Below are 24,171 nucleotides of genomic sequence, written 5' to 3' on the forward strand. Positions count from 1 at the left end.
GGAGATACAGTCCTCACACATACAGTGTATTGAAGTAGTAGTGAGTAGTCTGTTTTTGCCATTTTGCCTTTATTGGACAGCTGAAAATGAGGCCGACAGGACAGGTGTGAGGATGGTCAGCTGGTTATGTGGTATGCATCTTTAAATTAAGTAACCATGGGAACATGTACAGCATCGCCACATGAGTGTGGGGATTTGCTGTCCCCCAGTATGACAGCTGTCGGGTGTATTTAGTGGATATCTGTGGATTTTTATTTGTTGGTTTTCCTCCAAACCTTCCTTTGCAGCCACAGTGGGTTTGTTTGGTCTCAGTGGTGATGAGGGAGTTCACACCAGGTGAAAAACTGACATCAATGCTTCTCTTATTTGTATGCTCTTGTGCTGGGTAATCTAAGTGTGTGTGGTGGCACACACACAAATCAGATCTATACCCACCAGACAGCAAACATAACAGTGAACAAGCATAGCGGTAAATGTTTTTCAGAATTACAGCAGGGACGTGTAAAAGCGCAGCTCTGAAATGACAGATTTTTCCACAGGATTAAGGTCTGGGCTCTGACTGGGCCATTCCGGGATACTGATCTTCCTTTTGTCAGTCGGTTCCGGCTGGATTTGGCCGTGCATCTTGGCGGCTGTTAAGAAACGAGGATTTAATGACAGATTGGGCTGGCGATACAGTAAGATTCAAAGGAGATTTATGTTTGAACCCTGAATTCAACCTGAATCTCTCCACAGAAGAGCCGTGACACATTCTGCACAGCAAAAAAAAAAAAACAAAAAAGGAGAAGAAGAAGAAGAAGAAGAAGAAGAAGAAGAAGAGAAGAAGAAGAAGAAGAAGAAAAAATGAAAAGACAAAAAACGAGGCCAGCCATTCAGGCTTGGCTTTAAGCCTCCAGAAGAGTCGTGAGGAATCGCGCACGATGTGATCTTCTTGTGTATTTCTCAACAGCTTTGACCTATTTGTTTAGTAATGTCACCAAGCTAAATATAGACACTGGGGGGGGGGGCGGAGACAGGGGGAGTGGAAGAAGAATTATCAAAGCACTTTCTGCTTGGGCTCAGTTTGAATTAAATCCACTTTTTCCAGAAAAGAAAAGGGGCGGAGAAGGACGGAGACAAGCAGAGAGCAAGACAAAGGGATAAAGGAACGTAGCATAATTAGCCGAGACACCGATCGAGCCGAGGAGGAGAGGCAAACGGAGAACGGTGGCCCGCTTGGTGTCACGTACTGTTGGTTTGCAGCGCATTCTACCTGCTTCCAGCTCTTTTCACCTGCACTCTCTCCTCTTCGCCTCTCCAAACATCAGCCGGCTGCTGACAGGCTCTGAAGTACGCGGCAATGTGTTTCCATTTCTGGGAGGGAATGTTGAATTCAGCAGATGGAGGCTGTATTGTACGTGTTTACTGCGCCATCCACTGCGGTTGGTTCATCAAAGTGTCCTCCGCGGGCTGTCTCTTCTTGTTCACTTCTAGAAGCATTGATTCTGCTGCTTTGTTAGCCTTTCTTTATAAAAACAACACCTCCTTCACTACCGAGTTGTTGCACTTTAGGCGGCGTTCTGCATTGTTTTTTTTTTCTTTCCTAGGCGTGGATTTTTATGTGTGGGCGCGTAAATAGTATACGCTGTGCTTGTACATATTTTTTCCTGCTATGAGATGTCTTGTACATGTGCATGCATCTTCTATCAGCACTCTTCCTTCCCAGGCAACAATGCTTGTCCACCTAATCCAGTCCCAGTGCCCTAATTGGCTAACTGCAGCCATTTTCTCTGCTCCGGGGAGCGTGGAGATTAGGGGGAGTGTGCGCTCTGAGCTGCCCGGCGCCTAAATGAGTCACGCTGTCGGTACAACGTCTCTCGGAGGGATAGCCGGAGCACGCCCACACACACAAAAATCAGACCGGGGAAGTGTTTCTCCAGACCGCGAGGCTGCTGTGCTGGAATCCACACATGGCTGAAACATGCACAGGTGGAGTCTCTTCATCTGTCTGATGTCACACGCTGAAATGCCAATCAGAGGAGCTGGGGCCTCACCTGAGACTACCTGACTCCTGCCGAGAGGCGTCCTGCCCTCGTGTAGGCATCAATAATTCACGTGGCCTGCAGCTAAACACCATGTAACACAGCTCGCAATGTTCGCGCCTCAGCCATGCTTCTCAATACACCACTGCTCTGTCGCGAGCTCATAATGCACTATTAAAGACGTGCGTTAAGTCAAGCACTCCTGCGCCGGTTTAACTGGAGGAAGAGGATATTTTTAGCTTTAATTTGGTCTATTACAAGACACGATGACTGATTTCACCATCTATTTAACCAAGATACTAACAATGCACTGTTGTTTCGTGGTACAATTAGTGATGCACCAGTGCTGACGCTGACCTTAATAAACAAACTGGGTACTGGCCAAATATCTCCGATCCATGTGAAACACTGTCTTACCTCAAGCTAAAAATAAAGACGATGCTGGTGTATGCTGAGATGATTAGATAGGCGATTCATTATTGGAGTCTGCTGCTTCTCTCTTTTGAGTATCTTTGGGTTTCTTACCGTCACTCTGACAGAACAAGCAATGTGAAGATGCCGGCTTGGGCTCTTGGCCATTTTTCATCATTATCTGACCTTTTATGGACTTGATGATTAATCAATTACAAAATAAAAATAATAAAACACATTAACACTTTGTGTTAGCCAATACAGCCGAAACAAGCAGTATACAAACCAGCAGCTATAAGGATATTTCAAGTGTTTATTAATGTAAATATTCAATATTTATAACTTCTCCTAAAAAGACATGTTTTATATAATTACAACTGTGTTTTAATAAAAGCGTAAAAAAAACAACCTGTAAGCCAAATAAATACACGTAAAGTTTGTAAGTCCTTTCGTAACGAGTTTGTTTGCTTGGATTGAAGCTGATGGCCACCCAGAGTGTGATATTAAGGGCCTGGATCAGATTTCTAATCAAGAAGAGCTGATAATGCACAGTCTCCAGGAGAATGATCCCAATCAAGTCATACAGATGCTAAATTGAGAGAGAAAAGGAAGCTCAGGTGCTGGATTGGGGACGTGGGTATGGGGATAAGGATACACCCCAAAGACAGCCACACAAAACTCACACTTAGATGACGTTGCCATCCCCTTTCCATTTATGTACGCTTTTCTTATTTTTCTTCTCATAAATATTGGAGGAGGCAGGGCGAGGGGAAGAGATTTGGATGTTGGTTGACAGATGCATGACTGTTGGCAGAGCTGCTGTGGCTTGGCAGGAAAACAGGCCACATATCACTGGTCTGTATGATGCTCTCACTGGCACAGACACGCATTGGAAATGAAGCACAGACTTGACCAACATGTCTGAACAGCCAACATAAACTCAGCAGACAGGTAAGACGCCGCTAGAGGTCTCTCTGCACGAAGGAGGCGTCGCGCTGTGGAGAGCTCATTGCTCTCAAGCAGACCCCAGGGAGGGGGAGTGGATAGAGGAGACGTGAGGACAGGGCCACTCTCTGGAAGTGGAGCTCTCTGACAGAGAAACAAGGACAGCAAACGTGAGCTGAGCCTCTAACGACCGCCACGCCAATACTTCCTTTAAGGTTTGTGAGGAGAAGCAAAGTCAAATCGCTCGGTGGAAAACAGCCAGAAGGCGTTACTGATCATTTAAGCCTGCGTGTTCAAAGGAAACCTCATCATGGCTAAAAAAAGGGGGAAGCAGCTCTGCTTCAGAATCACCAAAAATGCTTATTTCACTCACAAGGCATCACTCTCAATTAGATGAGCATGTATTGTTTAGCAGTGAGGGAAGTATGAGTGAAATTGCATTAATCTGCTGCAGTTTGAGGAAGATCTATTTAGATGTGTGGGTATCTACCAGGAGAGGTACTAGCTATAATCCCATTAATTAGCATAATTGGCCCATAATTGGCTCTCATCAAGTCCCTACAGATGCCATCACTCAAACCTCAACATCACTGCCAGGCATCTCAAACAGCGATGACTCGCCCTGCAGAGATGATTCAGGTTTGGTCGAATCTCTGCTGTTACAGTAGACAAACAGGTCTGTCTGTCTGTGGAGGGTCACAAATCTGCTGCAGTGCGACTGCCAGCGTGCACATGCAACAAACAGCCGCCTCCGTGGCCCCCGTGATGTTCTCCAGCGAACGGGCCGTGAGTAAATAACCTGCTGAGACGAATGCTCGCTGCAAACGCGAGACACAAACATCATGCCCACGTATCCAAAAATAAGACTGAACAAAAGCGCTGACAGAATTCAGTCAGGTTCTTACAGCATGTGTGTGTGTGTCTGTGTGTGTTAAAGACGTGTGAGCAGGTGGGCCTGTGCGACAAAAGGCTGTAATGGAACCAGACATGTACACCACGCTCCCGTGTCAGACGTGTGCCGCCTCAGGGAACTAAAGCAGACATGTTGGCCACTTAGCACGAGCGCCTTGGTCCTATGGCACTCATTTGAATCCAGCATCGGATCCGATCGCCATTACTGAATTCTTTTAAACTCATTATCAAATATGGCTTCGTTTGGCTTTTAATTTCTGAAAGTAAATAAAGTTATTATTATTAACTGAAACTGAAAGATTCAGGAGAGATTTGCAATCATCTTTCCAGGCTGCGAGGGCAGAAAACACAACAGTTTTGAGTAATAATCCCATTAATGATCACAACCCGTAGCTACAACCTCAAAACGAGCAGCATGCAATATGAAACATCCATTAAATATGTATCTGACTTGTTGAAATAACAGATGTAGCAGTTTACCAACATTTGCAAGATAATTCCTCCAAATGCTAATTGAAGACTAATACGTCTATAAAAGTAAAGCTGCATTAATCAATACTTTTACCTGGAGCTATACGATGGAGCTATATGTAATGTGAGAGGGGTCACTGATAGATGTTCCCACAGAGAATTATCAGCTGACTCTGCAGTTTCCCTCAGCTTCAGCTTCAGCCAGTGTTTTAGCATCTTACAGCTTGTTGCTTTGGTTCAACTTCACTGTTTTGGCAATGGTGCAGTTTCCAGTATAGCTGCTTCAAGCAAAAAGCAGCGGAGCATTTAGCAGCTAACAAGGTGTTGGTGGAGACCAAAACGAAGCTAAAAGGAGAGTGGATGTTGGACTTGGATAGTGGATAGAGACATGAGCCTTAATTAACGTTAATGTCGCACCATGTTTGCAACATTAGCAGAAAAGCTGCTTGCTAACACATCGCTGCTTTTAAACACTGACACTATAATTTACTGGGACATTGCGACTACTCACGATGACATTGTTTCACTAATGAAGAGTGGCTCTGTAAAGCATGCAGTCATATTGTTGAGCGATGTTGGACAGCTGTGTTTCTCTAACATGTCTTCATCTGAGTGCAGTCCAACAGCTTGCAGAGAATATTTTTTACAGAGCTTCATTTTGGCCTTTGGTCAAGTTATTCACAGAATTAATGCGGCTACTTCTCATATAATCTGCTGCCAGTGACTTTATCCGTCATTAGCAGTGTTTCAATCAACACGTTTTTTTTAAGTATCACATTAGAAAAGGTTGATGGAAATGGCAAAAATTAAAAAAAACTTCATCAATATGGCAAAAAAGTTTTTACCCTTGCTTGAGGTGGTTTTTGTCCTTTTTAGAAAAAGAGTTAACGAGCTTAATGGGAGACAGAAACACCTTTTTCAACTAAGTTCTGACAGAACGAACATTTAACTCATGGCTGAGCAGCTGTCTCCGCTCTGAGGGAAGAAGAAGAAGAAGAAGAAGTTTCTGCAGATTAAAACATCTTCTCATCACTGGACCCAGTTCTGACGTGACCTTCCTCACATTAATACATAAAACAAGCAGAAAAATCATATTTCTATTGTGTTTTCTACCTTTATTTTCACTGTTTGAGGTTTAACCGCCGCTCTTGGCACCATGTTGCTGCTCCCTCTTCCTCTGCAGTGGTATCATGGTTTTCCATGACTTACTGCTCATTTCCATGAACAAACTCCTAATAGTCTCATACCGTTAGCAGATCGATACAAGCACTTGTTCTCACTTTCTTCTGCTGATTTTCTTGAAATTCAGTTGAAATTTGTGATACATTCGGATGGAAACGCAGCTATTGTCAAGCAAGAGTTAGCACCAGCTAAAGAACTTGCCTCTTACATGCATGCTTTGTGCATTGCTCTTTGTTCATAAAAAAGCCCAAGGAAAGATAGAAGATTCAGTAAGTGATTAGTTCGCTTCAGAGATGAGCGGATCAGGCTATTTTTTCACACTGAAACCAGAACCAAAGCACAATCCGCTATCAGGATAAAACACTATTTAATTCAGTCCTTTCTGGGCCTGGACAGCCATTCAGTTCCCAGCCCTACGATACAAACTGTGTGTCAGCCTTTGATGCACATTTCTGTTTCTGTAGTGTACTGTATGTTTGTCTGGGGAGGTGTGCTGCTCATGTCAAACAAAGGGAAACATGCACTTGCTCTCTGTTGATCAGTATAACAATCTAACCTTGAGCAACCAAAGCGTCTTCCTGTGCACTGGAGCGCAATGCAAAACAAAGCAAACACAATCGAGGAGAGGAGGGAGGAGGAGAAGGTAAGGGCGAGCCGAGGCAAATAAACTGGCGTGCATTTTTTTTCTTCGGTAAACTGTGAGGCAGAGCAGGAAAAAGGGAAAACAGCTCAAAGTTTTCTGCGGTGGAAGAATGTGCACTTTATCAAAACTACCGGAGCAGAAGAAAACGTCACTGCAAAATTTCTCTCGCGTGTGGAGGGATCAGAGAAGCGCTGGCATGCATTTTGTGGAGTCGAGTGATAACATGAAAATTCAACAACTGCCTGTTTTGCCTTTTAATACTGTCCAGCGGAGAGATTCTGGGGCACAGCAGGATTACAGCGAGACACAGCGAAACTGAGAAAAACAAGATAAACAAAAGCACTTCTGAGAGATAAGTTGCTGTACAGAGCAAGAAAAGCTGATCTGTCAGCTCTCGCTGCGCATTTGGCGTTCGGTGTTCATTTTACCGCTGGAACGGTGTGTTGGAGACTATGAAATGACCATGAGGGATGCCTCTGCACCTGCTCGTGCACCAGGGACAGCAGGGTTGCCAGGTTGGAAGAAACGTACCAGAAGATAATTTGTATTATTACATATTAACCCTGTCAAAGCTGAAACAGAATTCAAGTTTAACTTATAGAAAAACTCCAGATGTTATAGTACATGTGTGACCTGCTACCTAAAAGTACTCCTGGCCTTCCTGTGTGGCCGCTTTCTCTTTTTGCATAGTTTTATATGCAAAATCAAAAAAATAATTACACCAAAAAAACAGGATTCACACAGTTGATCTCTGATTCTGAGAATCTGCGACAAGATTTTATTTAAAGAGTGTTTGAGTAATTTAAAGCTGCACTTTCACTTGAAGTTAAGGGACCTCTGAGAGAATTATAAACAGACAGACAGTAGCTCAGATATCCTGAAAGTTAGTCACTGCTGAGGGTCAAGCTGCAAATACCTACAATTCCCATAATGCAGCACAATAAAAGCCAGAAATACTCAGCTGATTTCACTTGAGTCCGTTTCGTCAGACTTTAGAAAGCTCCTCCAGAGCCACAGATGATATTATGCAACTGTTTGACTTTGACATGTAAAATCAATGAAACGCCACCAGGATTATTCAGTTACTGTCATTTTTCCTCCTCGGTGAGTGCATGAAGAATCCCTGCTTACACCGTCTATGTGTCTCTGCTGACGAAGTGCCTGAATCTGCACTTGAACCTCTGAGAAAGCTACTGAATGATGTCATCTTGTTTGAAGATAAGCTGAAACATTAATCGCCGCTGTAGGCCAACTGGGCCATTACCGCAACGAAAACACGACGTACCAGATAATAAAACAAACAGGATTGAGTTAGCGTGAATAAATAATCAAAGAGGTTGAAAGTGTGCGTGGTGTTGACCCTAACATGTGACCCACGTGCTGATTTTAAGCTGTTATTTTGCCTGACAAGGACATCCGCTGCATTATACCGTGCGCTTAAGAATAAAACCCACATACGAGACCTACTAGACTCAGCTGCCTGTTTCTCGTGCAAACCTGTGTCGGTCGAGACCAGAGATCCGACATCAAAGAGGCTGCAGCAAGTTTCGGCCTGTCCAATTCATTGCATGGTATTGCCATTTCAGGTAAGTGCGCGCACTTCCTGGCGTAATATCATTATCTCTCAAATTGAATACTTGTAGTGTCAAGCTTATTTATGCTGCTCGCAGCAAATAATGACACAGACAATCTGACATTAAGATAGCTTTGCCTCATTCAGCGGGTCACAGTCTGAGATAGCGTAGCAGCCTCTGCGCATTCAATTCCCCATCCCACTGATGTGGCAAAGGTGGAACATTTCATTAAAGGCTTGGATAAACAGAGTGAGAGCTCTGATACGTCTGTGCGAGCACGCCGCCTAAGCAGACTAAGCAGTTGTCTTGCTATTACCTAAAGCCATATGACACAGATTGGATCTCTGATTGCGGAGACCTCCCAGGCTGAATTCGTGCTTGAATATTACAGGGACATGTTGGTCAAAATCAGCCCAAGCTGTGGGACGTTTTCCAGTTTCAAGCACAAATTCTCAGACGGCCCTCTGGGCATCGTTGGCGGTCAGCCGGGGTGACGGCTGCAGCGTCCCGGCTCATTTGACCGGACTTGATGGAAAGACACAGGGGAGGAAGGATGAAGACCAGAACAAATATTTTCTTCAGAAAGGAATAGACATGGCTGATGGACAGAAGATGAAGTGTTTTTTTTGGGGGGGGAGAGCGCACCTTCGCCTCAAACACTGAAGCTTGATTTGTGAGCACAAAAACAAGCACTGAAATTGCTTTTGAGAAAAAAACTTTTTCTTTCCTGCTTTGCCCTGTTCCTGTCTTTCTCAGTCCCTTCCTCCTCCTTGGCTTTAGCATCCAAGAGGAGCCAATTACTCATACAGCCCCAGTAATTAGCATGAGGGATGGCAAAGCCTAATGCTGCTAAGACTAGAGAATTGTGACAGTGAAACTGTCTCTAATGAGAAGGACCCTGGGGATTCTCTTCTCTCGGCTCTGGCTTCGCTGACTGCTCCGGTCTCTGCGATGGATGGAGTTAATCACTACAACTGAAACTGTGTCGTTTTCGAGATCATCGTATCACAGCGGGGAGGCAGGTGGGAGGCGGTGACAGAAGTAAGAAGGGAATTTCCGTGGGAGAAGATGTTTACACAGAGGGGTTTGCAGAAAAAAACACTTTTTTTCATGTCAGCAAACACAGGCGCAGACAAATTAGTGCAAAATCGCATGCCAAATAGTGAGATAGATACAGAAAACATGGGCGATAGGCAGCTGTTGGGCTGAAAACTTTAACATATCGTCCAACCTTACAATGTGCAGGCTTGGAAAAGTTCTGTAATGTTCTGTATTTCTATAAAAATCAAACCAGCAAAAATAGTGATTTTAGCCATTTCAGGGGAGCGCAACAAGCCGTAAAGACAACATCAGCTTAATTAGAAAGCTGCAGCTTATAAAATCTGCCAGCTGCCAGTTTAGTGGCTGCAGCGAGAAGTGAGAAGCTGCTTTTGTCTACCTCTGTCTGAAATCCAGGACCCATTGTTTCAAATGCGACTCACCTTTTGGCTACTCTGAACACAAAACGTATGCAGGCCTCTCGTGGAGCGGCTGCTGCAACACTTTGCTTCCACTGTAATCAATGAAATTGGCTACATAAGTGCTTTGCATGAGCCACAGGAAACCCTCTATAAAAAAGTCTTCTGTTTATAAATAGACTAAATTAAACTACTATTAACCATCTTCTTCTGCCCGCGACTCACACAGCCCTGCTCTGTACGTAAGACACAGGCAAAACATACATTCCCTGCAACATCTGCTCCGTTAGCGGTCTACATATGTAACCAGAGCATAACTAAGACTTTTGAGCACGCTGCATATTTGCCATGCTACAATCAAGAGCTTGACAGTACCAACAGTAACTGAGGGGCAGAGCTAATTCCACCTCTATCAGCTTACTCAACACAACTGCCAGTACACACCTCGTACACATACTGCATGTCCCGTTCAAAGCAAAAACCATATCGCGCCTCTACTTCAGGGAAGGATAAGCACGACTCAAAATCCTCTCTGCATTTCATACTTTACTCGAATCACCGGTCACAGTGTACCAGAACGCACGCTGTTTCCTGATAAACGCCCTAAATCTGTGTCATTGTTTAAAACGCAGGAGAAAAATCTTCTGTGACGTTAAGGCTGAGTTTAAAACGACGGGGCAGGGGCTGCGGTTCCATTTACCCTCCCAGAGATAAGGCCGGCACATCCACAGCTCGGCGCTGAAGGTTTGTACAGTGCACCTCTCCACGGAGTCCTGCCAAAATGGATATCGAGCATTTAGAGGAAAGATAGCGCTACGAGCACAGCTTGGAAAAACAGCACTCGAGGAGCACTTAATGAAAGGGATTTCTCTACCTGCTAGTTCTGTAGGTTTTTTCAACAGTGGGTGAAAAGGATGGAGGCAATAACTGCGATCGCCCCACAGGAGAGAAAGGAAAGTGCAGTCCCATGGCACATTTGTTGCGGTGACATATTGTTCTTTTTAAATATGAGTTGATATTGTGAAAATGTGCAGCTGAGGTGGCTGAATTTTCACAGTACAAACTACTGAAGAACAGCTTTTTGAATCAATCGCACACTGCTCCACATGCAATTTGTCAGACATGCTGCACACTAACATACTCTGTTCCGGTGCAACATCCCACCTCTGATTGACTGAATTTCGCCTCTTTTGCGCCCAGGGCTGTGTGGTGACAGCACCGTGTGAATAAGACATGCTCAGACTTCTCCTTGTGGACACAATTAAGCGAGTCGAGGTCCAATTTTCACTCTCCTACCCACCAGTTTTTGATTATCTCCACTTTCCAATTTAAAGGTGCTGTCATTTTCTATCACGACCACCTCGCAGATGTATTCCCGGAAAAGCCAGCGGGCTGTCACATGTCACGGGGGGTGGAGCTCCACGGAGATCCGGCTGGCACATCCAACAAGATGAGTAAGTTACAAACTTAATGATCTGGCACGCTGAAAGTGTGGAGAGTGGCTCAGATGCTGCAAATAAACACAGGGTGTAAATAAAATAGTACTAAAGATTAGTGTCAAAACCTAAACTTGCAGAACTCTCTTGAGAAGGATCAGGGTGTCACATGTCTTCATCTCTCTCATTCCCCCAAAGACATAAGATCATTATATCGAGGACGGTGCAGGAGGCTTGCATGACAGCATCGTGGTGAGGTGACTGCAGGCGGGCCACCTGATGGATTAGTCTATCCGACACCATTACTGGACTGACAGGGGTAGAGGACAGCCGGAGTTTGAAAGGGGGGGGGGGGATCTTTGTGTGATGAAGGCCAATTAGAGAGCAAATTTCACACCTCTCCGCCGTCACATCTGTAGGCTGCATCTGTCGACGAGCATCCGGCATCGCATCACGCTCACCACCCAGCGCATCCGCATCTGTGTCCCGCCTTGTCAGTCAACCCCTCCCACCTCCCTCACCTCCACCACACACACACACACACACACACACACACACACACACACTCTTATACCTCTCCACCTCTCCCGTTGCCTCCTTGCACGGAGGCGAGAGATGGCAGACGGGATATTGCTCGTCAAAGTAACACATTTCTGAAAAAGTCAAGGATCGTTATTTATGCTGCGTTCGGTTTCACGAGTTTGAGGAATTCCTCCATTAGACGTTTCTGTTTCTAGACGTCTCCCTTTGCCCAGAGTGGTAAGAAGTAGACAGACAGGAGAGACGGGAAAATCAAGGAGGAGGAGTAACGAAGGGAAGAATAAGAAAGCGGGATGAGAGTTTAAGAGGAGTCGAGCCATTGACGCAGACGGGGAGTGGAAACAGTTGCCATGGAAACCCCACCCTGCCTCCAACGAGTCAATGAGTAAGTGAGCAGAGAAGAAAGAGCGAACAGAGTAAATGGGGGGGATGAGAGAAAGTGAGCTTCTGACTAAAGGTATTTTGTCTGACGTGTCCAACCTTTGTCAGAAAGAGAAACGTAACAAGACGAGTTAATCCACGAGCAAGAGAAGAGAAAAGGTGTACCCGTTTCTCATTCAACAACACAAAACACAGCCTACATTTCAGCATCACGTCAAGTCCAGCTCCATATTAAAAGCCTCAGTCTCCTAATTCATCTCTGGGCCCCAGCTCAGAGCTGCGCAGTGAGGCCCCCCCTCTGTCCGGGCTCCTCTGTGAGGCTCACACTTCCAGCGCTGATTAGGTTTTCCACAAAGATGCTAAATAATCAATGAGGGGGCAATGGGAAGCTGTAAGTCTTTTTCATTATCCTGATTATTACTGTCATCCATCAGACATCAGGTTATTACACAGAGAGGCAGACATGTGACAAACTAAGGAAAGAGAGAAGGGCCAGTCACAGGTAGGTGACATGATTCAGGTTTGAAGTGTTGCTTTTTCGAGTTACTTAAATTTCTTCACATGCATGATGGACTTAGGTTGCATATGGAAATGTACTACTACTACTATATGTATGTGTACTGCTACTGATTCACAACGTTAACCAGGTGTAAGAAAAGCTTTGTGGTGCAAAGGCTTTCTGGCAGGCGCCTCATACAGAAGCGTACGTTTCGCTTGTGTATGAGACACGGGGGGGCGTGACCAGAGTGTTTTGATGACCTTGGAATGAGAATGGGTTGGATATCTTGTTTGTAACAGGATACAAACTCTGATGTGCGGCCAAAAAAAGAGAGAAAGAGGTTGCAGGAGGAAAAACTGACAATGAAAGGAGGAAGTAAAGATAAGGACAGTGCAGCAGATCAGCGGGACAGAAAGTGGGAGACAGACAGAGATGAATATTTTCCTGCTACGCCACAAGACTCCAGGATGATCAAACCAACAACTGTGTGCATATGGACTTGCAGTCTCTCTCTCTCATTAGTAAACACCATCAGTATCGCGCACAGTTGCCCCAGTCATTAAGACAAACTCAATGCCCCTGTGGGCATCAAACTGCCCATTAACTCACAGTCTCAACCACCACTTCCTGCGTTTACAGCATATGTTGTTTGTGCATGCACGTAAAGGCTAAAGCACTCAAACACACACATGCATAAATGCAAGGACTTGAAAGCACTGTAATGCAACAAAGCGGTAAAACAGACACGGACTCGCACGCTTTAAAGACAGATGTGGGAACATCCAATCACACCCTTCATAAACTTTACGTCTCCATTAGCGGATGTTCACTGTAATGTTGTGTTTAAGGGTCCCTTCTCTGCTATCAAACCACTTTGTTCCTTCTTTACATGGCAGCCGAGGTGTTAGCAACGGAGCCAGCGTTCCCAAATGCATCACGGCGCGGCGTTAATGGGAGCCATTATGGTCGGGTGACATGTACCCTGTCAGTCGTCAGAGATATTGCCATACTGTTCATGTTCAGAGGTGGTTTGTCCTGCATCCCTCAGGCTGCATTTGACCATTGTGGACGTTGTTGCACTTTGTCAGTTTACAGCGGTCCATCTGTAATGGTTAAATAAACGGTTCCTCAAGGGGAACTTTCTACATCAACATTGTGAATGAAAGCTACAGTGCATGTACCATTAAGGAAGACTTTCATCCACATCTAGCAGCCGTCACTGGAATCAGTCATGGGTTCTATCTGAAATCACTTCCTCATTGACTCAGTCACTTTTCCTACATGATAAAGGCTAAATAGCTGCCAGCCTCTGGGTTGGGACCCCCGCGTGTTAAATCTGTGGGGTCGAGAGATTATTTACAAGACAGAAAGGCACAAAAACATTTCTGGCACACAAAACGACGCTAGTTTTCCAGACGTTCCTTTCATCTCTGCTGTTTTCCTGACAATTACTGGATGACTTCCACATTTCAAACCTTTTTAAAGTTGTTCAACCAAATTTCCGTCCTTGGCTGAACTGGAACATTCAGTCTGCAACGGATGATGGGTGGTCACAAGAAGATACTGCTGTGTTTTAAAGGGTCACAACTGGTTTACGCTACAGTGATTCATAAAGTGAGATATAATTACAGTTGTTTCGTGTCAGAGCTTGACCAAAAGCACATTAGATTTACAATAGTTGTGTACAGTACATGCTATGGACACTGCTTTTTTTATTCCTCTGTGGGAGTTTTTGAGGGCGCTTAATGAAATGGCAAAAAGCAAATAAGGGGAAAGGGGAAGGTTGTCGGTTCAATCCCTCGGACCGGCAGGATAAATCCATGCAGGGAAAGTGAAAAAGCAGCACTCGTCCCTTCTTCATTACCACCATTGAGATGGCCTTGAGCAAGGCCCTTCACCTCAGCAGCTCCGGCAGAGCTGCTCAGCGACCGGCGGACGAGACTGGTTATGTGGGCAGCCTCCAGGTGTGACTGTCTGCAACTGTATGAACGTGGTCAAAGAGAGGCTTCCTGTCGGTGAAACGTCCCTGAATAAATAATCACAATACGTTAAAAACGAACTTGACAGAGCATCTCTTCACCTTTTTACCTGCAGCTGACCTCTTCATCCTCAGCTCTATCGTCCGCAGACAGTCGGAGATAGACACCAGTGCTTGCTCTTCACTCTCTTCACACTTCAAGTTCTTGACCGTGTCCAAAGCTAAAAGGCTTCGCTCAGAGCATCATGAACGAACGAGCGTGCGTGAGTGACGGAAGAAGAGGAAGAGCTCAAGAAGAGGAAGGCAAACACAAAAAAATACAAGGACTACAACTCAGTGACTAACAACTCCAGCAGTGACTCATGTAACCCTGATGGCCTCCAGATCTTATCCCATAGTTACTCCCCTGCAATAGATGCTCTGTACTTACAGTATTTCTATTTGATTTAGTATGAGAGACACTGTTTTTTTAATCTCTCAGATGATGTGCCCGACTGTCAATTTATTCTAAATGTCTGCATTTACACTGAATCCATGCATGCTACGTCAAACGCTGTGATATTAGCTCAAATATTTAAAGCTGCTTTCAAATATTTTTCTGCTCAGCTCTGGGGGCTTCAAATGAAGGTAAACACACACACACACACTCGAACGAGTGTGAAATCTTGTGAAAGTCGGATTATAAAAATCTATACGTTTAATTGCCGTGCTTTCAAATTCAATTTTACCTAAATAATTCAACCACTCTCGATCAGTGTAGCCCACTTAGGAGTCACGACTAGTCTACACACACTTATTCCTCTTTGCTCTCCATCTCCCCCATCAAATCTATGTGGATTACCAGACGATAGGCCTGATTTCACATGGGCTCAGGCTATTAACGCTCTGACCTTGGATTTCAACCAGGCAATTTGTCTAAGAGCTGGCACAGCCTTAGCTGCCCTGGCTGACTCCGTCCAAGATCCACAATTGGTATGGGTGGCAGCAACTCTCCTACTGTCTGCCCATCAGCCTCCAGCCCCACCGAAAAACGTCTCTCCTTTACCGCTCAAGGGTTATGCTTAAATTGCTGTGATGAACTACTTCAGAACTATCACTTACAATTCTCTTTTCTCTCTCGCCCCTTAGTCTCACTTAGGTTCATCACTTATCATAGATCTCGTCGGGCGTCCACGTGCAGCTCCTGTTTCTACATTCTAGATAAGCGTTTCCTTTCTTTTTCCTCGGAGCTGGTGATAAAGTCATCTTCCTAAACCTCCACATCATTTGTGTCGACATGTGGACATTTTGAACTACCTGATGTGTATCTGGATACATTATCTGGATAATGACATCGATCAGAGTTCACACTGTTGGACAGATTGATAACGTCTGATCACCTCTTAATGTGGTCTTGCAAATTTGTGGTCAACAGGTGTAAATCGGATCAAATTTTCCCAAGAACTTAAGAACTACAGGAACAAACTCTGGCACTAAATCAGGAAGTTCAAGCCCTTTTTGCACATTTCTTGTTGGGTTTCCACCGTATCTGAAGAATTGTGAGGTCCAGTCTGATGACATCGACAGAGAACAAACACTAAAATCCTCACAATGCCTCCTTTTGTAAACCAGTTATGAAACTGACTGCATAACTTTGCTTTTGACGTCAATAAACATGTTGTACACAAGCTGAAGCCGCCCCAAGGCTTGTGTCCAATCAGAGATGATCAGAAGAGAAAACCCTGCCTTGATCGCCCCTGGCAGTGGGAAGTTCAACCTAAGGAGCTTGTAGGGAAGCAGAAACTTTGGCCTTGGAAATATGTGAAAAGTTCATGAGTTCCTAAAAAGGTTCCAGGGGTCTCTGTAAAGGTCCCTGCAACACAAATGCAGCTTGATAATCACTTCATACTGCCACATCTCTTCCACTGGGGTATTTTGTTCTATACATCATGGGTGACTGGTCTATCTCTATCTGTTTTTTTTTTTTAATTTAATGTGAAAATTTTAGTTGCACAGATGTCATTCATATATAAAGACTTGTGTTGGGAGAATAAAGGCCACAAAGGGGAGTACAATTATGTCACATAAACCAACATGGATAACAACATATATTGAAGAAAGACGAGTGATGAAAGGTGTGAAACTGGGGGTAAAAAAAAACAGAAAATGAGGGACAAATTGCACAATTTTCCACAATCCAACATGGATCCCTCCATCCCTCCATCCATCAGCTCTATCAGATCTAAAAAGCCCTGCTCAGTCATGACTAGGCCTCTTCCCTCAGCAGCACTGAGGCCCATTGTTGAAGCTTCATTAATACACAAATTAACCTCCCCTTACTCTCTCTCTCTCTCTCTCTATCTGCAACAGTTTATCTGCAGTCCATTTATTTATGTGGCTATCATGGTCTGTATCCCATCATCATGCCTCCTTCTCCTTTCGCCCATTCCCTTTTGTGTCTCTCTCCTTCTATTTGTTCTCCGTCTTCACTGTTCACCTCCTTCTCTGTCTGCAGCCGCTCACCGGCAGCGGCTCTGTGAGTGGTTATCAGAGAAAATTACGCTTCTGTTGTTAACAAATAGCTCTTTTTTTGATTCCCCTGTTGTATTCTGCTCGGAGAGGGCAATGGAAAAGTGGCTCTGGTGAAATCTGCCTGCTCCTGGCCTTGAAGAATGCACCTCCATTAAGGATTCAGGGGGGAGATAGCCACCAGACAGCTGGGCCTAATGGCACGGCGAGGCTAATGCAGAGCTAACACACACACACACACACTATACATAGATGAGAGCTTGTACACACATAAACACCCTTTAATATCACAGCCCATTGAATGATAGCAATGAGCATATGTGCAGCAAACAAATGGCAAATAGGAATCAGAAGAATCTGGATTAAACATCAGTAAGTCTAAGCTCATATACAGTAAGTACTGGGGCTTAGGAAGCCTGATAAAGGACACACACACACACACACACACACACACACACACACACACACACACAATGCACACCAAAGAGGACCCAGATAAGCCCTGAGTTTGAAATGCTGTCCTGAACTAAAAAACACTGAGTATCAATACCTTAAATCCCTCCAGATGTTATCCTTGATTGTCCACAATACGGCTAATTAGAGACTGAGGGCTGATTTTAATGGGTGAAACTTCGTGACTCCAGCTAAAGCAGCCCTGAAGCAGGTAGCTGACTCCCACCACACACAGATCGCTGGGAGTTTGGGGACCGAAGCCGGTGCCAGCGAAGCAAAGCATCTCATCACACACTCCTCTCGGCTGGAATCCATTTATTCGACACACACTGCACTTTTAAGAGTATCTAGAATCAGGAAGGGTTGGTGTGAAGCAAGAAGCACGGTCGGATTCACCTCCCGTTGATCCCGACTTTCTGCGTTTGTACCTTGTTGCCCCCAAGTCAAGGCTGCACATGGCAGGTTTGCAGTTTGTTGTTTTCCCCGGAGCTCAAGACACCAGGCAGAGCTACCTGACCTCAGGTTTGTTCTGGGCCAATGAGTTTGCAGTAATCTGATACAGAACTTTTGGAATCTGTTGAGCTTCACTGTTCACTCTCGAGCTTTACAAAACAATCTCAACGTCCACTCAGTCGCCTGCTCTGGAGCTTTCAGCCATATCAAACCACCTCCGAGCACTCTGAGGACTTCTCGATGGGACGTGCTTACTGTCTGCATGTTATGTATTCTTAAAGGGCCATTCCACTAATTTTACACATCAAGCTCAGTTTACATGCATGAATATTACAACTCAGCTCGTGAAAACATGTCTTCTGAGGGTTCCAGAGACCACTTTTCGTAATTGAGAAAAACTACCCTGATGATGTCATAGTGATGTCATCAAGGGTATTTTGAATTGGGCTTGAAATTTCAAATCTATACAGTCTATACACACAGTCTGCACCGAAAGCTGGAGGTGAAGTTTGACATTTATGCAAGAGATAGACATTTAGGTGGCAAGGAGGGTGTAATGAGAGACACATTTGAGTTGCATTATGGGTAGTGTAGGATCCAGCATTTTTGGAGTTTGACCAATACTAGAGACTCTACATATATGGTGATACCCGGGCGTCTGCTGCTTCAATTTAGAATAATCTTTCTTTAATTTGTCTCTCACACGTCCCGCAGTATTATGGAAGATAATGAAGTAAATCTCTGAAATAACCACCTGAACAATATTTTCAGTGAATCAAATTACCACGCAGGGAACCTGAAGCTTTTGGGTCAAGAGCGAAAAATAGCAAAAAGCGTTTCCCCCGAGGAGGCGAGCGCAGGTGATAAAGACGTGAGGGGAGGAAGGTGAAGACGAGGTAACTCACAGGGGACGGTGCGGAGGTAGAGGTTGTCCCGGATGATCTGCTGCAGCTCGTGGTCCACCGAGCCTTTCTGGAAGCGCAGGTTGAGGTAGTGGCGCAGGTCCTTGTCTATCACGCCCCCTGGAGGAGCACAAGGGGCAGGAGTGAGTAATCAGAATCAGACCACCTCCATCAAATCAATCACTCTGACATGAAAGGCTGTGAAAATGTTTCCCCAGAGAACTAAAGAAATGGCTTGAGGAAAAAGAAACCTACTTGGGCCTTGATCAGAAATGGGGACGGCTTGATGTGAATCCCCCCCCCCAAAAAAAAAAACTGCTTGACTCACACTGTTTTCTGTGCAATTTCCAAACTTCAAGAGCAAGCAGAGGAAGCTGAAAACACTGCAGCGACAAATGACCCAGAAATCACCGAAAACACACAGTAAACAATTTGAATTTGCTAAATCCCCACAAACAAACACAGCCAGTGCTAATGAACACACTCTGCCCTCTCTACGATTCAGCATCTGTCAAGTGCAGCCACCGATTGGTGGGGGTGTTCATCGGAGCGGCGGCCGAACACGTGTGGAGGAATGTCTACATATAAATCACCCGCCGACTCCCCCAGGGGCTGTTTTTACTTCAATCCCCCTCTCCCTCACCCCCTCCTGAGTTCCCCTCCCACCCTCCCCTTCCTCTCCAGCGGTCCCAGTTGCGTGAATGGGCTTCCACTTTAAACCAGTTCATCTTGCTGGCTCAGCAGGACAGAAGATGAAAAAAAAAAAAAGTGATGGAGGAAGCGACAGAGAAATGGAGGTGGAGGATAAGAGAGATGGAAGGCAAGGGCAAATCCCAAGGGGGAGTAGAAAGGGGGAGCAAGCTAAAACAAGCATCAACTCCACCCCCCCCCCCACGCCCCATACTCGAACAAATACTCTATCTATTCTGCCACACACTCACAATCACATTTCGAATGGAGGCAGGACAGGACGGCTGAGAGGCGGGGGGGCCACTCCGCTGACGTTACTTAAGGGATTCCTCACGGCACCGCTTTAACCAACACACTTGTCATCCTTGTTACTCTTCTGCATGGGAGCAGAGCAGCAGAGATGCAGGCGGAGTGGGCGCACAGGCGGAGAAGACATTCGTCTAACCTTCAGCATCCTCTGAAAAGCAGCAACTTGGCACGGTGCCACATAGAATTTAGCCCCCCCCCCCCCCCTCTTCTTTTTCCCTCTGTGATCCCGAGGCAGTGACATCCAAGCATGGTATACCCGAAGCCACACATGACAGCAACACACACATGTGAAGGCAGACGCGTCGGAACATGAAGACACATGCGATCGGTTCTAAAAGCGCTCACACAGAAGGTGGATGAAACAGCAGGGAACATAATGAGCGGAGCATTAATTCAGGAATAACCTAGTTTGGAAGTTTTCTGTCATATTGGGGAGATCTATTATTTAGCACATTCTGGTTCTTCGCTCGTGTGTTCTCGACACACACACACGCACACACACACACTAATCCATCAGAGCTGAACTAATTCACGGAGCGCTGCATTATAATCGTGCAAACCTGAATTACAGAGACCGGCTCCATCTGTGTCTCTGTCGAAGACGTGGAGCAGCACGACCAGCCAATTTACATTTGCATGAGAAAAGAAGCCAAGCCAATGAACGTGCACGCTGAAAAGGTGAGCAGACTCAGAACCACACGCACATGCACACACATATTAACGCGCTGAATGGCACCTCTTGTGTGGACAGCGGTTGTGCAGCCAGTATAGTGTCAGAGTCCTCTTTCCACAGGTTTGGTGAAGCAAATAATCTCCGCTGGAGGAAACGCTGCGCCGGATCTTTCCCGCTGGAATCCCCCCCCGTGCTGTCCTGTCCCTCCGGTCCCCAACTCTGTCCCTGTTTGCCCCAATCTAGCAACTGTCAGCCAGTCAGCCAGCCAGCCGGGGATCTGAACCACCTCTCCCTGCGCTCCACGGCGGAGAGATGAAACAGGAGAGCGAGGAAGAACGAGTGGCCGAGAGAGGCCGAGGCAAAGAGAGAGTGTGAGAGAGAGAGAGAGAAGGGGAAGGGGAAGAGGTGTGTGTGTGAGAGTGTGTCGCTGCGAGTGAGGGAGACAGCGACTGCTGGAGCACGGCTCAGGCGGTTGGGACCTATCGCGCCGAGATCCCTCTTTCTATTGGATCCCTCCAGATTCCCAGGTCCTACAATGCCCCCCATCTGCAGCACGGGGCACTACATCTACTTTATATACCTCCTTCAGATTAAAAGCCATCCCTTGCCACATCACAACCCCCCTCAGACACACACACACCTCAGCTTACAGCATCCACATGACCTGGATCTGACCTCCACCACGCGGTGAAACTGAACGTCATGTTCCAGCGCCGTCTTTCTCCCTCAGAGCAGCATTCCTACTAATTAGGCTGTTGTTTGTTTGCTCTGCGTTCAGCGGCCGACACCACTGGTTTCTGGTGACAACTTTCTTGCCCATTCTGGTCATGCAGTCTTTCCATTTATCTCCTCCTCCTCTTCCGCTGGTAATGACATATATTTATGTGCTTGTATACACATTTGCAAGCCCACAAACGCAGCTTGACTTTTAAAGGCTGCCGCACCGAAATGGAACCAAACAATGTCAGATTTTACGGGTGTTATATGAGGCTTCAGGGCAATGACACACTGAAAATATTCAAGAGTGTGAGGACATCTTTTTAGAAATAACTGTTCTTTAAGATGTCTGTGTTCAGTCATTTATTTACAGCAGGGAAGCAGCAAATTATTATTTTGATTCTTTCTGATTAACTGATTAGTTTGCTTCATCAAATGGAAAAGATTTCCATGACAATGTGTCCCAGAGCCCAGTGGGACATCTTCCAATTGCTTCATTTATCTAATTGACAAACACCCAAATATTCAAGATATATAAACAATGATATAAAACAGGAACCAGCAAGTGTTTCTCCCATCTGATACACATCCTATCCCAAAAAGGCAAATCAGCTCCGTTTTTATCTATAACATGAGGCAAAATAGGTAAGAGGTTGAATTCTATTGAAATAACATTATCATGAACATAAATTCATCAAGTTACATGCACAATTCGGTTCTGCACATTAAAACTGCTCCCAAACTGAGTTTTAAAGGCACAAAATACAAAACACTGAACTTGAGAGCGACACAGGCTTCTTCATATTCTGATTAACAAGCAAAAATCTTCCACTTGTCCGAACACATCTCATAGCCTTGCTAGCATCAGAGCGCTCTTTGTTTAAGCCACTGTTCCCAAAACGAATCTGATTCACTCCACTTTCGTCCAGATGTTGATTTTCTGTTGATTCTGTTTTGTTAATTATCACAAAACAGAGCTAAAGGAGTCAGAATGAGGTTCCTGTCGCTCAGCAGCAGCTACAGCACTCTGGTGACAGCAGCTCTCCTCAATATGGCCCAATATTTGGCCACGTATCCAAAAATAGATTCTGTGTGTGTGTGAGTGTGTGTGTACCCATATACAGCAGTGCAATAGAGTCGAGTTCATACAGCGGCTCCGCTGGTCTGGAGTCAGTGAGGTGTATGAGGGTGAAGGAGGTCATTTCAACAGATGTGATGCTCTCGCTCATTTTTCTCTCGAGGTTGTTCCTCATCAGTTTCTTGCAGCTCTGACGGCGCCGCTATCATTACACGACTGATATGTGACGCTGCCGACGGGGAAGTGTGTGCGATGGAGGGAGCATGGAGGGGAGAGGATGGAGATGGAGAAGAAAAAGGAGACTGTAGAGGCTGAGAATTGACAGAAGCTCAGGAAAATCCACTTACTGGTGCATGAGCCAATCAGTGCAACATGACAAATCCCGATGATATGGACGATTCATGCACCTATCTCTGTTATTCATGCATTATTTCCACTTTGACCTTGAGGAAAGGTAACATAAAAAATGATGCAATATGAAAGGACTGCAATTTAGGAAGGATTAGCATGTTTCGAGCCACATGATAACCGTTTCCCAAACAGATGGCTGAATGAAAACCGTTGCTGCTCTGCAGAAGAAGAGAATCCACCATTTAAGCTCAGCAGGTGTCATGCAAATCCCCGGGGAGGCCGGGATAGAGAAAGAACAGCCTGTGGAGAGTCAAAAAACAAGAGAGCAGCTGGTTCCTCCAGGGGATAGAGGTGCTACAACAGTAGCTGCCTCATACTCTGGCACAAACTAGTGGAGCTCACAGAGGAGCACCGACTACCGCTGCAACTGGTGGAGCTGAGCTGGAGCAGCACTCCTTCAAGAGATGGCAGCTCTGGACACGTTCTTCCCTTCAGCTGCTTTCATCAATCTAAATTATATTTGTGTGTGTAATAAATAATTCATGGTTTATTGAACTATGCTTTGCAGCAGGTAATGATTCATTCATGGCGTTTTTAGCCATGCTAGCAGCACGGCACCAGGGATGGCGGTGTCGGTCAGTCCACCACTTAGGTCAAGACTGAAATATTTCAGAAAGTACTGGATTGTACTAACATCCACAGTCCACAGAGGATGAATCCTTCTGAACTTGGTGCTTTTGGTACTTTTACTCATCCTGTGAAATATCTCAACATCTACTTAACATCACAGAGCCGTTAGCATGGCTGTAGACTCTTGTTATGGAAAATTAAACAGATTGAGCAGACTGAATGTATCAGAACTTGTTTCAAAGACACAAATTAGCATTGCAGACAAAGAGGGCATCTTCAAAATGTCAGAGTTTTACAGGGACACCACTCATCCATCCACCTCCATGTTTAGGTGGCCGACGCACTCACTTCAGCAGCAGCATCTCACGGCTGCCTGTAAAAAGGCTTTATCTTGAAGAGTGCCACCACTGGAACATCACGCCCACATGACCTCCCCTGTCAGCACGGAGAAGTTGAATTTAAAGTACCCGCCGGGAGACCTTCATTACATGTCACGCTCCTCTCTCCCTCTGTAAGTGCGTTTAAATCCACCTGGTTTTATGCACATTTTCAGTTTTTGCGAGGCAAAGTTTTTACACTGGGCTGAGGTGGAAAAATTGGTGCGTCGATAAAAGCAAAATGTGACAAAGTGCAACGGAGACAGACTGAGGGAATAAATCATGATGCATGTGAGTTCAGCATTCACTGGAGCTCCACTGAGGGGGCTAAAAATGACGGCTGAGGATGATCAGATCTGTGTGAAGAGAGCAGGAAAGTGTAACCCTCCTCACAATAACACATTAATACGTTTGTTTCCTCCATTTAATCACATAATCTTGTTGAGCCCTCTTCCACTGCAGTGGTTTAATGGCACCCACCTGGAGAATTACCGCCACCTACAGGCGATCATGATGCAGCAGCTCCTAACTTTAATTCATTTGCATTTTCTTTGGTCAATTTTCTGAAGATTCAGTGAAA

The 24,171-nt window shown here is 45.3% G+C and overlaps 1 protein-coding gene across 5 annotated transcripts in view; it reads right to left on the reverse strand.

Moving 5' to 3' along the window:
* magi2a (membrane associated guanylate kinase, WW and PDZ domain containing 2a) overlaps positions 1-24,171 on the reverse strand; it is a 223,455-nt gene that overhangs the window by 138,183 nt on the left and 61,101 nt on the right. For 4 of the 5 annotated variants that reach the window (XM_041963732.1, XM_041963731.1, XM_041963730.1 and 1 more), the window contains exon 2: positions 18,770-18,886. In XM_041963732.1, coding sequence (XP_041819666.1) covers positions 18,770-18,886 — 117 coding nt within the window. Of the gene's footprint in view, positions 1-18,769; positions 18,887-20,501; positions 20,611-24,171 lie in introns of those variants that run through there. The other variant, XM_041963733.1, reaches the window with a different exon arrangement.

This window comes from Chelmon rostratus, chromosome 22 (genome assembly GCF_017976325.1).
Source record: "Chelmon rostratus isolate fCheRos1 chromosome 22, fCheRos1.pri, whole genome shotgun sequence".
NCBI lineage: Eukaryota > Metazoa > Chordata > Actinopteri > Chaetodontiformes > Chaetodontidae > Chelmon > Chelmon rostratus.